Here is a 17,297-nt window from a genome sequence, read left to right on the forward strand (position 1 = left end):
GAAAAAAAGTCAAGGAATCGTTTTAAAGCATTACATCACAATTATCATATCTATGGGGGAGGGGGAAGAATTTGTTTGTCTTTGTAGTCTAAGTCTTTTTCCTTTATTGTGGCTTCTAATGAGCACACAGTGGAAGCCAGTGATGATGCAAAGTTTACTGTATGCAGGGTCACTGTTAATAGATCTGATCAATTAGCTGGACACCTCAGTGTGAGGCCCCCATGGGGGCAGGTGAAGGGGACCACCAGGGTATTAGTCTTGAGATCAGTGACATCAGGAAGAGAGTGACTGATTGGGCCGTGCTTTTGCCATCTGTATTGCCACTCTAAAAAGCATGCTATAATATGCTCTTAAAGAGATATTTCATCCAAAAATAATTATGTAATTTACTCACTCTATAAACTTATATGAAGAAATTTCAAACATTGCTTTCCATGCAATTACACTGGATGGGGACTGAAATTTTCAAGCTTGAAAGTGGACAAAAAGAGCCACAAGTATCATGAAGGTGGTCCATATGACTTGCAGGTTTGGATGATTTGTTCAGAATCAGATTTCTGACTTCAGACTTTAGTTTTTAAACTAAAAACTTACTGCAAAGCTAGAGCTCAGACTACCTTTATGAAACATTCTATTTTGAAGTTTGAAAGTTTCCATCCTCATTCATCATAACTGCATGAAATAAGACCAGCCTAGTATTTGAATCTTTTTTTTTTTTTGTATTCCTTGGGAAAAGAAATTCATACAGGTTTGGAACGACATTTGTAAATAATTAATTTCTTAAATTTTTTGGGGGAGATGTCCATTGCCGCATCAAATTCAGACACACCAATAATATGCATGTATGTATTTTAGACTAAAGCCACTCTTACTAAAGTATGAACATGGCTTTGAGCTGTATGAGGGTCTGCATATGCATATGGATCCCACAATGCCCTTAAACGAACCTCAACGGCATAAACCATGCCCATGACCTCAAAACATTTGAGAAAGGGACCAATTTAGAGGGACAAAGTGCTGAACTACAGATGTATGAGGGATTACAGGCAGTCATCTGTTGCAAAGCTGTTGGCATGATTTTTCATGTATGACATGGAGTAATGCATGCATGGAGCAGAATGGTTCTCCAAAATATTTAACACTAGCAGTGAATGAAAAGTGTCTGAACTGTTTTCATTGACAGGAGAGTTTGCATACGGTACAAAGAGTTTTAGTGAAATGATACAACAAATTCTTTAAATACAGGTCTGATTCCAAAAGCGATGTAAGATTAGAGACTCTCTGAAAAGAGGCAGTAGAATGTGTTGGAGAGGAGTGTATGGTGGTTGAGACAGATTGGACCAGAAGGCCACAGTGTGACAAATGAAAGCTGATCAAGCCATGGGAGGTTGTAGTCTTTGATTGAGCTGAACCATTTGCCAGAAGGGAGTCTTGGTGGTGACAGGGAAGGGAGAGGTCTGTGATGATATTAACTGCATGTCTCCAAGGCATGTGATGAAGATGATCTCTGTGGACTTGATAAGCACTTGCAGCTTACCTGAGAGTGCGCAGATGCAGTCCTGAATTAGACATTACCTTATTGAATGGATGGTGTTGATATTTTGGGAATTAAAAGGCACCCAGTAGGGATGGGCAGACTACATTTTTAAAAAAAAAAAATCAACTAGTCGCTGGGAGATTTTGGCCTCACCTGATCAGACATGTTCCTTAACACACATTTACATACGACATGCTCTTGCATTAAAAAAAGAGACTGTGCTCAACATACAGCATTAGAAAATAATGCAAGAGGAAGGAAAATAAAAGCAATTCTGCCATCATTTACTCTCCTTCATGTTGTTCCAAACCAGAATGCATTGTTTCTCTTGTGGAACACAGAAGATATTAAGTCTTGTTTTTTTGTCAATACTATAAAAGTCAATGGGGTCCAATGTTGTTTTTGACCCCATTTCTTTTTTTGCAGAAGTCATACAGGTTTTAACTGGCATGGGCTAGTAAATAATGACAATTAAAACTGAGTCAACTAGCCTATCCCTTTAATGTTTTAAAAAGTTGGACTGATTTAAATATTATATTTGGACTATTTAGTTAAAGGTGTATGACTATTAAATAATGAATTATTAATTTCTGACTGGTTTACCAAAAGCTAAAGCACAGCATGCTAATTCTTTTAATAAATACATTGCCAGATCACAATGCCAAATACTCATGAAAGGTAGCTATTTAAAGTTAAGAGACTATATAAAAACTACTAGAACTTTATCGTAAACCAAAGCTTTGTGTTAGCTCCAGTTGTGCATAGGAGCTGGTTCTGTCCACATGTAAGCTTTATAAACGCTGCAGCCATGGCAATCTGGTCTAGAATTTGGATTTATATGATATTTGTATTTTTGTAATTGAATTTTTGCCATGAAAATAGCCTTAGATGCTGACATGGCATTAAATAAAACAATCTATCTACCTAGAATTTGCCAGACAGCCACCAAGGAGGTTAATGGGGAACTAAGGCAGATGTCCTGCCATTGTCTGCATGAATCAGTTCCTTTCATTCAGTCCATATCATTACTGTAATTGAGCCTGTAGACAGTCATTCTCCTTTACTGCCAAGACAAAACACATCTGGTAATAATGTCAGGTAGAATATGCCAGTTAAAACACAGACAAATAAATAAGAGATTGATGCTAGTTGATAAGCCCAGTGCAGAATGATCTGGTACATTGATTCATGTGTTTGGTGGACATGATGCAGCACATAATTGGAGAAAAGAATATACTCAGCTGTAGCTTGTGGGCAAATGGAGGTAAAGCAGTTGTGGATGCAATTACATCTTTTCAAGAGTGCTCGGAGCATGAAATCAGGCCTATATTTGCTATATTTGCTTGCTATGATTATGATATAATGAACACACCATAAAAGTGTAGACGGAGTAAATTTGACAAAGATGAAGGAAGAAAGAAGAAAAAAAGTGAGAGATCAGCACTGGCAAGACCAGTATGGTTGGAACGAGGGTACCGTTCATTAATATAATGCACTTTTGCAAACTTTAGCAGCCGGCTGCTGCTAATAAGCCCTAATGAAACGGAGCAGCGCTGCTCCCTCGCAGTGACCCTGGCACTGCCCGGGATAAGGGAGGGTTTTGTCTCTGGGAATAATTGCTCTTTTCACATGTTACAAGTGTCCTGACCCCTGCGGTCGTCAGGCACTTTCCCCGAGAATAATTACTTCTGATCCGGCCCAAATGAGGCAGCCGCATTAGGCCTGCAATAACACTGGCCCGGCTTTAAGCACAGCAGCGTGGGGAGTCTCCGGGATACCTCCAAGCCCTGGCGGTCATTTCCATCATGTCAGAGATGTATTTCTTACACTTGCAGTCACCTCTAGGATCCAAAGCCTTTTCTCTCTCTCTCTTTTCTCTAGGATGAGGAGATTGAGAGGCTTATTAAACACATTGTTTGCTCTTGGTGCCCTGCTAAAGCTTTGGCTAACAGATGCGATTCCAATTAACGGATAACTTCATTTACTCTCTCTAAGTGTGTGTTCGTTATTTATTTTTTGCTTTACACTTTTCTTTCTCCTATTAATTTTAATTTATTCACATGGGGTTAATTAAAAGAAATGTATCAGGGAGATATGCAACAGCTATCTAATTAAATTCATTACTGCTTATTTTGGAGACGTGCGAGAACTGGCAGTGTTTTTGCAAGAGGCAAGTTGTTCCAACACTTTGGTGCTCGCTCGCTAGCATGGTGAGAAAACAGCTCTGGAAGGTGAGCTGTCGACAGAATCAGAAAAGCTTGCGCAAAAGGAGTGGGAGAGCACACCCGACTCAGGGGTTAAAAGAGTTTCTGAGGAACATTCAGTCGCTCAATAGAGAAAGAATAGGGAGGTGTGTGACCTCACATTTAGACAATCAAACGTCACCCGTCTGGAAGTTGTTCTCTACAGTAGGCCTGGAGTGCGCGTTTGTTTTGGGTCTTCATTTAGACGGTTCTCGGAGACTGCAGCCTACCCATTTACTCCACCAGAAGGCATAAACTGTCAATATCCCCAGCTGATGAGTGAATTCACACACACACACACACACATACATATATAATGTATATATGTATATGTATATGTATATGAACTCAATTAATTTTTTCCCCTCTTTTCCCACATATTGCATTTGCATCTGAATAAAGGAATAAATCCATCTATTCTCCCTCTAGGTCTTTTCAGTCTTTGAGAAAAAAAAAAAAAGAGGACAATCTTATCTACTACTTCATGACTCCTGGCAAGAATGTAACCATTAGCACTGTCAGAGCCTCTTTCCGCCATCTGTCGCACAATGATGCCCCAACACTTTTTAGCCAACATTAAAAATGCATTTGGTTAGGCATAAATGCAGGCCTTCTAAAGTTTGTGTCACTCCTAAGGTTAGGGGAGTGATGTATGAAATTCCCCTCTCCCAGCAATTACTACACATTTAGCGTTTCAAAAGATATGCCAGGAGACAGGTGTGCCATTCAGAACCATGCTGCAAGGTTGAAAATAGAAGAAACTGCACGCAGCACAACTCCATTTGGGCCCCGTTTAGAGCTGAATAATGCAAATCCACCACAGGGGGTATTTGTTTGGTGTGTGGGGCCTCTGTGTCACTCGAACACTCTCTCAGATGCCCATCTCCTTATGGGGTAAATAATGAAGCGGGGTTTGGATTGCAACAGTTACATTTCATTTGCAGTCATCGGAGAATGTGAACTTCAGAGCTTCAGGTCTCAATCTTAAAGAACAAAATGTTCATATACTCGTTTTTTATTCTTATCAGTACACAATTACAGTATTTCCAGCCTGTGAGTTTGTGGTTTTACTTGGGTAAACTTTGTTAGGTATCATTCATAATGTTTATCGATGCAATAGTGATAGTTACTAGCAATATTTTAAATATTTTAAATTTATAGTATTCGTATTGCACAAAATTGGATATTTATAGTCACATATTGAATTTCCGCTTATTTTAAGATCTAGATTACATTTCCATATTCTAGCTCCATGTTCAAAATAGCAACCCTCTACACACACCTTGGCAATAGAATCACCATTGGCTAGTACATTTTTTAAGTTTACTCGCCAGACTGATATACTAATATATATATAATATAATAAATGTTATTATAATATATATAAATATTATATAAATAATAATAATAATAATAATAATAATAATGTATATATAAAAAAAACAATCAGTTTGTCTTTTACGTACACTTAACATCAGTCAATCAAGCATTATTATATGCTAATCAAGCACTATTTAATGATCGAACTTCAGTAATTAGAACTAAAACTTGGTAACCATGTATGCATATTTATCATTTTCACTGAACTTAGGACTGGTGGATGTGCTTAAGATATTGTTGGTCATTCAGTTACTGTAAAACAATAGATTATAATAATAGATAATATAAATGATTATTAAAAGATAATACTACTACAGTAGTAGTATTATCTTAATAATTTATGATCTTACTATAATCTATTTTTTTAGTAGTACTAATTATACTACTAATAGCAATATAAAAACACACTAATGATGAGATGCTGGGTTCATGAATATTAATCATGTCGTCTGCGTTCCCTCAAACTGATTTGGTGAAATCAAAACAGGAATTAACGCCAGCCAATGAGATTTGAAAGTTTCCGCCCACTACCGGAGAAACCGACATATCTTCTGCTTGTTCTTAAAAGCTGAATAATTCAAAATGAACTACAACATATAATATTGTTTACATGTAGCGCGTCGATTCTGCGTGGTACATAAGATTCTCTCTCTCTCTCTGTGTGTGTGTGTGTGTGTGTGTGTGTGTGTGTGTGTGTGTGTGACAGTAGAGTTTACAGTACGTCAAATACAGGTACATCCATTGAGCTGAATAGAAATATTACAGATCGCTTAATTGATGGAAAGCTCTCCAGCTCTGGAGAACTCTCAAGCGCTCAGTCAGTGTTCAGCGAGTGAAAATATAAACTTAAACTTATCTCTAACACACATACACTGGTGAGTAAAATCTAAGAATTTATTAGCCAATGGCTAATGAGAGACATTATTTAGTCGCCAGAGTGAAGATTTAGTTGCAATGTAGAGGGATGAATAGTGCCTTTTAAAGGGTTATTTCACCCAAAAATGAAAATTATAGTATAATAAAGGCCTTCTGAAGTGAAGCGATGTGATGCATTTTTGTAAGAAAAATACATATTTTTAACTTTATAAACTATAATCACTGGCTTCCGGTAACGGCCATACTTAAGTCAAGTTCCGGCCAAAGTATGATCTCTGACCTGATGTATGACGTAGGATGAAGGAATAGCGTAAGCTTAGGTGAGAGTAGACTCTTCTCGCGGTTCAAACAAATAGGGCTGGGCAACAAACTCAAGCTCCTCCGTAATTCCCCTTTAAAAATTCTCATTTTAGACTTCTAGTTCATGAACCGTGTTTTGTTTTGCTCTATCCTCTGTGCTTCCGAGTTCGTCAATACATCATGCGTTGGGTCAGAGGTCACTCTTATGCGGGAACTAGACTCACATACGGCCCCATACGGAAAAATCTCCATGTTTTCGGTGCTGACGCGTTCATGGTGGCGCTGCCAATAAAGCAGCTAAGCTGTCACAAGGAACCAGCAAAAGTAATGAATATGTAAAATATAGCAAGGAGACATTTTAATTGTTTATTAATAAACAAGTGTTTTCTGTGTCGGCTGCAAAGATGAAGTTGATCTTCGCAGTAGTGAACGCGCCAGAGAGAAATGCGCATTTCATACGGAGCAGTCTGTTTTCTTTCGTTTTGAATTGTTCTGTTTAAAAGTACACATTTAAAGCTGTCTAAAGATATATTTATCAGGTCTGTGAGGGAAGTAGGGTACCTTATACGCTGAGTTTCGGTTCATTTATGAGACACGCTTCAGTTCACACGCCGGCGCCTCCATGTCGTGATTATCTATTTTCTACTATATTTACTTCTCATTTATTAAATCCTGGCAATTGGTTGATGAAACATTGATTAAAATTAAGATACAATTAATACAAAACGAAATTCACTTTTAAAAAAAGGCTTTGTGCTTTCTGTTTGAGGTCTCTGTGAAAGTTTTAAAGCAGTCTTTTAGTGCCGCTTTCAGAGCGGTCACGTCTGTAACATTGTTTTTTGTAACACGAAAATTTTAATGTTCTGTGGAGAGCCAACCCTTCTTCATCCGGTGGGTATTACTTTTGGTTTGCGCAGTCTAATTCACAGAATTAGCCTACTAAAAAATATTTTGCTACCTAAAAGTTAAAGATTTTTTGTGTCCCGTAACGCATGTGTAGACTAGCCTATTTCCCTCATATTAAATATAAAACGTATATTTTTCAATACCCTATGTATTAAATGCATTTTCTGAGAATTTATATTTCAAGTTTTTACTGCAAATGTCCCGTTTATAACGCTGGAATTGCCCAATATTAAATAATTTATCCTCAATTAGTTTTGTGGTGTAGGTCTACGTATTGTATAATGTTAACTTCAAATAAAGGGGTGTGTCGCGATTCTGCCTTCTCACACCGCGACACAGGTTCGTAGATCTGAGTGTAGCGATTTCGGATTCATATTGCATATTGTTACAGCCCTAATTATTAGAATATGACATTAAGAGAATAAATTGTTATGCAAGTACTTTTACTTTTAATACTTAAAGTACATTTAAAATCAGGTACTTTTTACTTTTTACTTAAGTAGGGTTTTCATTGTGGTACTTCTACTTTTACTAAAGTAAATATGTCTCTGGTTATTTGTACTTTTACTTAAGTACTGAGATTCAGTACTTCCTCCACCACTGATTATAGGTTATAAAGTTATAAATATGGATACTTTTCTTACAAAAACACATCGCTTTGCTTCATAAGGCCTTTATTAACCCGCTGGAGCCGTACGGATTACTTTTATGATGGATGGATGCGTTTTTGTAGATTTTTTATTTTTATTTTTATTTTTTCACATTTAAAAAAAAATATAACTCCAATTATGTTTGGCTGAAAGAAGAAAGTTATATACACCTGAATGGCCTGAGGTTGAGTAAAGTATGGGATAATTTTCACTTTTGTGTGAATTCCATTTAAGAGTGCATGTCAGCTGTATGTAAATGGATTTTTATAAATTTAACATTTAATTTAATATTCAACAATAATATTGATATGCCTGCATTGACACTATTATACAATAACTGAATTGAGCTGGACGATGACATCACGGTTTACTCCAGAGCGGCTATATATAAATTAACTAAATTAATAACTTTAAAACAAAAATTAAACACTGAACTATTTTCTTCTGGAAACAAACTTTTTTGCATTATTTTCCTGTTATCTCTGTAAATTTGCTTTGAAACTATTTGTATTGTAAAAAGCTCTAGATAAATAAATGTGACTTGACTAGATAGGAATACGGTTTGGGTCTAATCATAATTAGCCAAATAATGTTATTGTTATTTATGTTTAATACGGTTATGTTCTCATTTAGAAGAAATGTTTAAATGATGAATAAATGGGTGTAATGTATTCTAACCTTCTCCATAGCAGCATTGAGAGCACAATGATTGAATGGCCACACCATACAAGGTTATTGACGTTGCTAGAGATTTCAAGAGTTAAATCGAATGGCCACTCCATTATAATCTCCAACCATGCACGAGAGACCGCCACGTTTAAGTGTCAAGAAAGGGTAAAATCAGCGGCCGGCAGAAAGGGGGCTGGACAGCATTATTCAGCCTGTGCTCAGTTTCCAATTTCAATTAAAGCCGAGCAGAGTGGCCAAGCGCTTTGGACCACAGCTGCCACTCTAATGGCTCAGAACCCTCACGCTGAGCATCGATTAAATCAACCTCACCAATACTGTGTCCTTCCCCTTTAAGGAACAATACAAACTAACCGGCAATCACTGCCTTTAATTAGGTATTCAAGATGTGATTTATCGAAGGTCGGCCAATGAGTTGTGGAAGTTAGGATCTCATTAAGTGGACTGTGTTTCCATTTGCCAGCCTCCCTCCAGTGCTTTCTCTAACAGCGTCCTCCCTTATATGTTGTGGCTTTTTTTATTAAAAAAGGAATAGATTTTAATATCCATGTAATATTTGGATGGAATGTGTTTACACAGCCAGACAGCCTATATTGGATTTCTCTCTCCCAACTATTTTCTTAAGTACTTTACATGAGGTTTGTTATTATCGGTTTGTGGCATATATATGGAAAGTTTATTGAGCTGCGGGGAGTTTTCATTATGTTGTCCCAATAGAAAAGAAAAACCCTCTAGCATACATGTTTCCTATATTTATAACAGTGACCCAGGCAGCATTACAAATACTGATGAAGTGAATCCCTAGATTTCAACAACACCAAAAAAGGTATAAAGGTATTATGATAACAAATGGTTTGGCTTCTCCTTTAACAGCAAAAAAACTTTGACAGTGCAATAATGATCAAGTGAAAAGCATTAAAATGATCAAAAATGACAATAAAGACTTTCATATATATATATATATATATATATACATATATATACACACACACACACACACACACACACACACACACACTTCAAATATGTTTTTTATAAAACTTTCTTAAAATAATCAAAAAAAAAAAAAAGTCCACAAAAATATTAAGGAGCACAACTATTTAAGACATTGATAATAAACTAAATATATTGGCCACCAAATTAGCATGCTAAAATGATTTCTGAAAGATCATTTGACACTGAGGACTGGAGTAAATAGTTCATAAAAAAAAAAAAAAAAAATTCATCTGTCGTCGCAAGATTTGGGATTAAATTTTACATAAAAAAAAAAATGAAAAAGTTATTTGAAATTGTAATATTATTTCACAAATTAATTATATATTCAGCAAATATACAATAATATATGTTTTATACAGTACATAAAGAGAGAGTGAGAACATATACATACAGTACAATAGTTTCCTTCAGATTCCAGTCCCAGAGAACCTATATCATATCTGCATGATAATGTGTGGTTGTGAGGTGAGTCAAGAGGCTACAATCTCCAAAAACATTACAGCAATAGTTTGACTATATTCCTCACTCCAGGAATGATAAATTGAATCATATATTGAACAGTGTATCATTACTCATTTCAGAATTCTACTCGCTGCACGCCGCTATTCGGTGATCTTCAATAGTGCCATTGCAAAACACAGATGCACATTAGCTATTAGGACTAGAACTTCAATGGCACACTGAGACATGCTTTGTGCGTGCATTCAAACATGTTGTAAACATACATGGTAAATACGTTCTGCACATACAAACCAATTGCACACACACATATACATGCACGCTAAAGCACACAGTAAACATGTACCCATACAGGTGTGCGCACATACCTACATACCCTGTACGTACAAAACACACCACCCTAAAAACACAACGTTATCAGTGTGTGCATGCAGTTCTCCGGTAAACACACTCTTGTGAATATGTATCTAGGGAACATTTCAGGAGGGATTAAAAAAGGCCTTCCAACTAATAGGCATAATGGAAGATCAATGTATAACAAGATGGAAACTCTCATGCATAAACAGACCCCGTTACAATTATGCCACAAGATTCTATTTCTACATTAATCATTCATAACTGCGTAGCACACCCTCATAAACATGCACAATGCTTTCCCTTTCTGTGACTAAATACCTTTCACAATTCATGTCTGGCATCTTCCCTTGTTTTATCATATGTGAGTTGGTTGATATTTACAGAATAAGGAGAGCAAGGCGAGGTGTTTTTTTTTTTTTTTTTTTTACACTCACATACATACATACACGTATACACACACACACACACACACACACACACACACACACATATACATATACACATATATATACACTAATGAACGGCTATGATACCTCAAGCTGCACTTTCTAACTTCATTAGAGCCAAATGTGGATATCAGTGTAGGTATCATTAGGAAAGCTTTTATCAAGTTACAGAATGTGATAAGGTTAATGAGGAGTTTATAAAAGTGTCTCTGGCGGATGGAAAGAGCTGGCAGGGAGGGTGAGACCTTAAGCAAAGTATGCTAGTCATTTATTTCATTAGCATGGCCACCTGTACTTTTTTTTTGAAAGGCTGAACCTTTTAAAACAAGAAGGTCATGCCAAAAAGTAACACTCAAAAGTGCAGCAGCAGAACTTGGTCGTGAAAATTGCATGCATGTGTTGATCTGTAGGTCACTGCGTCGCTCTTTACCTAGTGCTATAGGTCGCAGTCAGTGGTAAAGTAACATTCCTAGAGCTTCACAGGACAACCGGCGCAAAAGATGAGAGATGAAGGGAGGAGGGGGGGAAAATAAACAAATAAATAAATATAGGAATGGAAGAGGGACTGATGAAATGGAGCCAAGTGTGACGACCTGCTGCAAAAGAAGCGGAGTGTGTGTGTGAGGGGAAAGAGAAAGTGATCGCACACAAATGCAATAGACGAAGCAACTCACCCTTGCAGCGAGACGTGCTAGCGAGAGGTGCTGCGACAAGGTGACACGAGGGAATAACATGTGGTCTAAAGACCAAAGGAAAGTAAATTAAAAACCACCTACTGTAAAATCATCAATATGTAGCTGTATATCCCTTTTTCAGCAGAGCATATGTACTATTACTTGGAGCATGTCCACTGGGAGAAGCTACTATTGTTGAGAATTCCAGAGCAGAAACAAATTTGAAATGAAAAAAGGCAAACATTTGTACAGACATTGTAGCAAAAGTGTAACATTATAGTGTTGTTCTATTTTTAAGATGACGTTAAATTTGGACGGGCCCGATTTGAGTAAACATCATACTATATACACAACACTTAGATATTGTTTTCTGCACATCTCTTGCTCATGTTCCTTTTTTTTTTTTTCTGAACACTGCACCTGTCTGCATTCGTCTCAGGACTCAAGGTGAAAGATAAGGTTGCTCTGAGACATTTTAAAAGGTAGCCTAAAAATGACGATTCATCTCGCTGGCAGCATGTCTGAAGATGTTATAAAAGGTTTTTGGTGTTCCCAATCCTTCAGTGATGGACTGTACGTCCTTGGAGCTTTTCAAAAATCCCATGTTTATTGAAATTATTTAAAAACTTGCCAATAACTACATCTTTACACAGGAAAATACTGTAGAAGCAAGACTGGGAAGGATTCATAGAAGCACGCTGCCGTGACAGACTGTATGGATGCAATGTGAGCCTTAGCCGTCTCCCTTGATGTTTGACAGAGTGTTTAGAAATGTAAACGTGCTGGGGTGTAAATTTTAATAAAAGTGTTTGCACGTAGCACAGGAAGGGAAAGTGATTGAGCTTGTAATCGGCTCCGATGAACGCAACCATTTGCATCATAGACAGATGCATCGTAACTTTAACTCTCACTCTCTCTAGAACCTTCGTCTTTATTTAGGTCCCCTTTGAGTTGTGTTGAAATGATGGGAAATGATATACATCTGTAGTCACTGATGTGAGAAAGCACAAGTTTGATTGTGATCAAGTGCCTTGGGACAGAGACAGAAATGAGTTTGGTGAACTGCTCATTTAGTCGATCACATAAGATCTGGATTCGGTCTCTTTTGCTCAGTTTAATTCTCGTCAAAAGGATTGGAATGTTGTCCCAGGTGTTGCAATGAGGGGGGCCCGCCCATAAAATTTGGTCATGTGTCCCCAGGATTTAAGCAACGACCCTGCATGCAATTATGGTCAAATTGTACAACCAGCTATCCAGTTTTGTACCATTGAAAAGGATGCATCATCTTGTGATGTTTAACATTTCAACATCAAAATGTATCGGGGTGTATTCAAATGTATTTGAATGCATGATGTCGGGGACCATCATGCATTCAAAACCATCATCAAAAAAACAAAAAGAGCATGCCAATTCGAGACCACACAGCGATGAGGGATTTCTATATTGAGGACACATCAGTTGCAGATATATTGAACTGTAATTGCATCAGGAGGAAATGTTTATAAAGTAGGAATTTCTTCAGGCTTAAGCAATATGAGTGGTAGGAACACAAGCATTAGGCCCCGAATCCAGGCGCAATATTGCGAGAGACCCAGGGCGAGAGAAACATTGATGTAATTTCAATATTTGAAATTGGCAAGTTTAATTTAGAGTAAGAACAAGCCAATAAGCTGAGAAAATAGCAAATACAAGAGAGAAAATTACCTTGCAGGATGAAAAAAGTGAAAAGACTTAAGGAATGTATAAAAGTAATCTCCAAGTGGAAATTAGAAATCAACCCACAGAAAGGGGAATAACAGAAAATAAATATTACTGTCCACTCTCTAAATCAATATAAAATTGCTACGAGACAGAATTACCATGGTAACTCAAGTAAAGAATGAAGCAATTCTTTTTTTTCTTTTTTTTTTTAAATAAAAACTGGTGCCTGAAGCTCCAAGTTTTATTACAGCGGCAGACAGATCAGGGGTCTAGTATTCATTTGAAACATTGCATTTCAAATACATGCATTAGGAACGAACAGATTTCATTGGTCAGTCGGCACGCATGGCTCGTAAATTAAACGGTGAACGGTAACCAAGAATTTATCATCAGGATGAAGAATAGAACGGTGTTCTTTTCTCTTCACCAGGTTCTAGGGAGCCCAGCGATGCGAATGATCAATCCTGAACAAGTCCACAATGAGGACCCAATTATTCCTCCCAATCCAGATAGTTTTAAATACCTTGAAGGGAAAGAAAATGGCTGAATAGCGTATTTCTCCAGAGAGAATTAAAAGTCAACCGAGAGCTTCTTTTATTTAAAGGTAGTCATGAAAAGGAGTTGTGCTTGTTCTGTACCTTAACACATTTCCCCACTCCCTCCTCAAAGTCATGGTAAGAAAGTACAAGAGCAAGTACTGTATGGTATTGTGTTGTGGCCTGAAAGCAGTACAGCTTTTTTGCAAGGATCAAATACAGTGCAAGGACCACTGATGACAAAGCCTGCAATGCTGAAATGTGAAAGGGTTGATGATTTGGGAAGGCAGTGTAATAGTAGTACAATAGCGAGAGTGTGCAAAACCCCGTCACAAGCCCCACATCGCTCTACTTTCAATCTCCTGCGCTTAGTACATCATTGCATAGAAGTGAATGACCCAATATTTCACACAGAAAAACGTACACATTTTGAAACTTCCTAATAAAGCTTCCTAAGAGTGCAGGGTGAATTTTAGGTCAGAAAACTAAAGCAAGCTTAGAGTATTTTGTATCCTACTTTAATGAGGATGTCGGGGAGAAGGTAACAGGATAATTCTTCTATTGCTGAACTTAGTTATTTCACAGAGTCATATTGAGACCCTTTGGAAGTTCAGCTATGGAAACCAAATACAGAGCTGACACTGACATCTGTAATTTTCAGAATTGTTACAAAACCGCAATCATAAAACATTTTGTTTGAAGAACATTTCTAAATCTGAAATATCATAATGCACCAGCAAGTTCATAAGTACTGAGGATCTGTTGACTTATGTATGGGTGATGTTAACTAACATGAGGGTTGGGCATATGGTTGTATTTTTTTCACAAGGCTCAGTTCAATTCATCTTATTCACTAGCTTCCCTCACTTTGAATCCAGTACAAGATGTAGCGAACTATTAGGGTACTATACCTCAACTGATATATTTAGTTAAGTGTGTGAGAGAGAGAGAGAGAGAGAGAGAAAGAGAAAGAGAAAGAGAAAGAGAGAGAGAGAGAGAGAGAGAGAGAGAGAGAGAGAGAGAGAGAGAGAGAGAGAGAGAGAGAGAGAGAGAGAGAGAGAGAGAGAGAATCCAAGCTGCCTCCCCATCCCTGCCAAAATGCCAGCGCAGTTGTTCGGCTCCAGCAAGCAAAGGGTGAAGCTTTTAGGCAATGAGCAGCAGGTGATCTAAGCTTTTCTGTAAGTCCTAATGCTCCTAAAAGCCACTCTCCCTGCTTCTGTAATTGGGCATCAGTAGTTAATGTAGTATTGACTGCATTACATGCTCCTGTGCATCCTCTCCTACTAATGCCATTTGCATCACCTTGTACATTTACCATATTGCTTAGCCAATAGCTGTTAAAAGCAATCTCAATCATGAATCATATGGGGAACTTTTAGCAAGACAGACATCCAAAGGAGACAATTTACAGTTGAGTTAATCTGGGTACATTAGCGCAACATGGATTGAGCGAGACAGACCAATTTATGTTTCTACGGCAATCCCTTTATTGGTTTTTAGATGGGTTAGTGAAAGGATGGTTGGCTCAAAGAGATATGAAATATCCATTTTCAAACATAAATATGGGCCTGAAATGCAAGCCATTACTTTAGAGGGGAAAGGGCCCCTGGCTAAAACTAAATGTGTGCGTGATGACAATATTCCATGAAAGATGACAGGAAAGGCATTTTTAGGTCAGAGACGCTTTGTAGAGATTTTTTTCCTCTCTCAACACTGTTACAGAAACATATCAAAATACAAAAAAACGGTATTCAGCTTCACCAAAAACTGACAAAAACTTGTCAGCACCACAAGCTCTAAAAGAAAAGTTTATAAACGGTTTCCATAGGAACCAGAGAGCAGCATATACAGAGACGTGCATTGTTCATGTGCCTGTAAAAACACAAAAATGCCTACAAACTAAACACACTGATATAAATTCGGTGATAAAATAGTTCTCGCTTATACTTATCATTAGTAAGGGTTAACGTTAAGGTTCAAATGCTCTCACCTGTGAGCGAGGGCAGCCGCTGCGAATGAAACATCTCCGTAACTTCACAGATTTGCACGAGCGCTAACTGATACTGCGGTGAATAGCGACGTTGGTTCAGCTCTATCTACGTCTTTTAAACAGATAACATCATATTTCATACACGGGGACAGTAGAGAAGTGCACCGCATTCTGCATTCTCTCCCGACTCGAAGTCTTTTAGAGTAGCCTACCGTACGCGCTTCCTCCCTCATGTAAACCTGACGAACGATTGTGTCCGTTTGATGACAAACTAACTGGAGCATGAAAGTGCCGTTCGGAGAGAAAATGGACGCTAAATGCTGCATTTCCTTACTGTCCCGCATTCTTCATAGTCGTAGAGAGCAAATGACTGCACTAATAATCATCCGTGCACTTACCCTCTTCCTTGTCTAACACCATCGTCCTGAGGAGCGAGGAGTCCGGCTCCAGGCGATCCGTTCTCGGCTCCAGCACACTTCTGCGCGCGCCGCTCGCGTCTCTGAGAAGAAATTGCTTTGCAACAACAAAATAATAATCGTCCGTGTTGCTGCCACAAGCTTTAATTATACAGGCTCGTCTGTGTGGTTTTCCGCTGTTCAGAGACGGAAAGCCATGTAGAGTAGCATATGTGTGTCTGTTGTTCTATTCTTTAATGTATTTCGGAGATTATATGCAGCGATGTCCCCCCAGTTGTGTTCGCGTACGCAGCGCGTCAGTAATATCCACGCTTGCAATTAACGATGTCTAAAACTAAAGTGAGACGCCACGGTGCATTCCATGCGAAAATGAAACGACTACACTAACTGAAATCTAATTTAAACACCCGTTTAAATTGAGCTGCCGCGAAGAAGCTCTCGGAGTAGAAACGTGTTCCTCCCAGTTCTCATTTGCTCCGAAACTGTAACTATATTCAAGAAATCCAATTCTGAGGCTGACAACTCCTAACAGCATGCTCGCGCTGCCTTTCTCACCCAATTTATGCGCTCCGCGCGCTCCTGCTACTGAATAAATGCGCGCGCTTCCCAGAGAGCCACGGATTCCCCTGTTAATTAAATCAATTCATTATGCTCAGATCTGATTAGCAGCCCTTCCCCCCTCTTTGAATCAATTATTCAATACACAAACATAATTGCTTGTGCCAGAGGTGTCTAAGTATTAGCTTATTTAACTCCAAGGACACTAATTACCCCTAGGGCAAGGGAACTTTTCTCATTAATTCTGACAAAACACAAAAGCACAGCTAAGGGAAAGTGTGTGTGTGTGTGTTTTCTTGTGTGATTGTGATGTGTGTTCTAAATAGAGAAAAGAAGGTTTGAGCTTTTAAAAACATTTTGTACTATGCTTATGATCTAATTCGTTCATATTCTTCATTATTGTCATTATAATATTTCCACTGCATGTTTATGATCGGCTAGACGACTCACTTTCCATATACAGATAAACAGTCATTTTGAGAGCAACAACACAACAGATGGGCTGTGTTTTGATTAGCGGTGAGATAGGAGACCGCGTTTGGCTCTGGTAATATAATTGTTAGCTGTTACTTTGCTGATAAAAGT

General features: G+C 38.0%; 1 protein-coding gene across 2 annotated transcripts in view; it reads right to left on the reverse strand.

Annotated features, from left to right (window-relative positions):
* The window catches only part of lmo1 (LIM domain only 1), a 32,354-nt gene extending 15,476 nt beyond the window's left edge, over positions 1-16,878 (reverse strand). Inside the window, exon 1 of one of the 2 annotated variants that reach the window (XM_084403715.1) lies at positions 16,137-16,878. In XM_084403715.1, coding sequence (XP_084259841.1) covers positions 16,137-16,158 — 22 coding nt within the window. In that variant the 5' untranslated portion in view covers positions 16,159-16,878. Of the gene's footprint in view, positions 1-15,738; positions 15,997-16,136 lie in introns of those variants that run through there. The other variant, XM_084403714.1, reaches the window with a different exon arrangement.
* Between the last annotated feature and the right edge of the window lie 419 nt (positions 16,879-17,297).

Source organism: Rutilus rutilus (genome assembly GCF_951802725.1).
Source record: "Rutilus rutilus genome assembly, chromosome: 3".
Taxonomy (NCBI): domain Eukaryota; kingdom Metazoa; phylum Chordata; class Actinopteri; order Cypriniformes; family Leuciscidae; genus Rutilus; species Rutilus rutilus.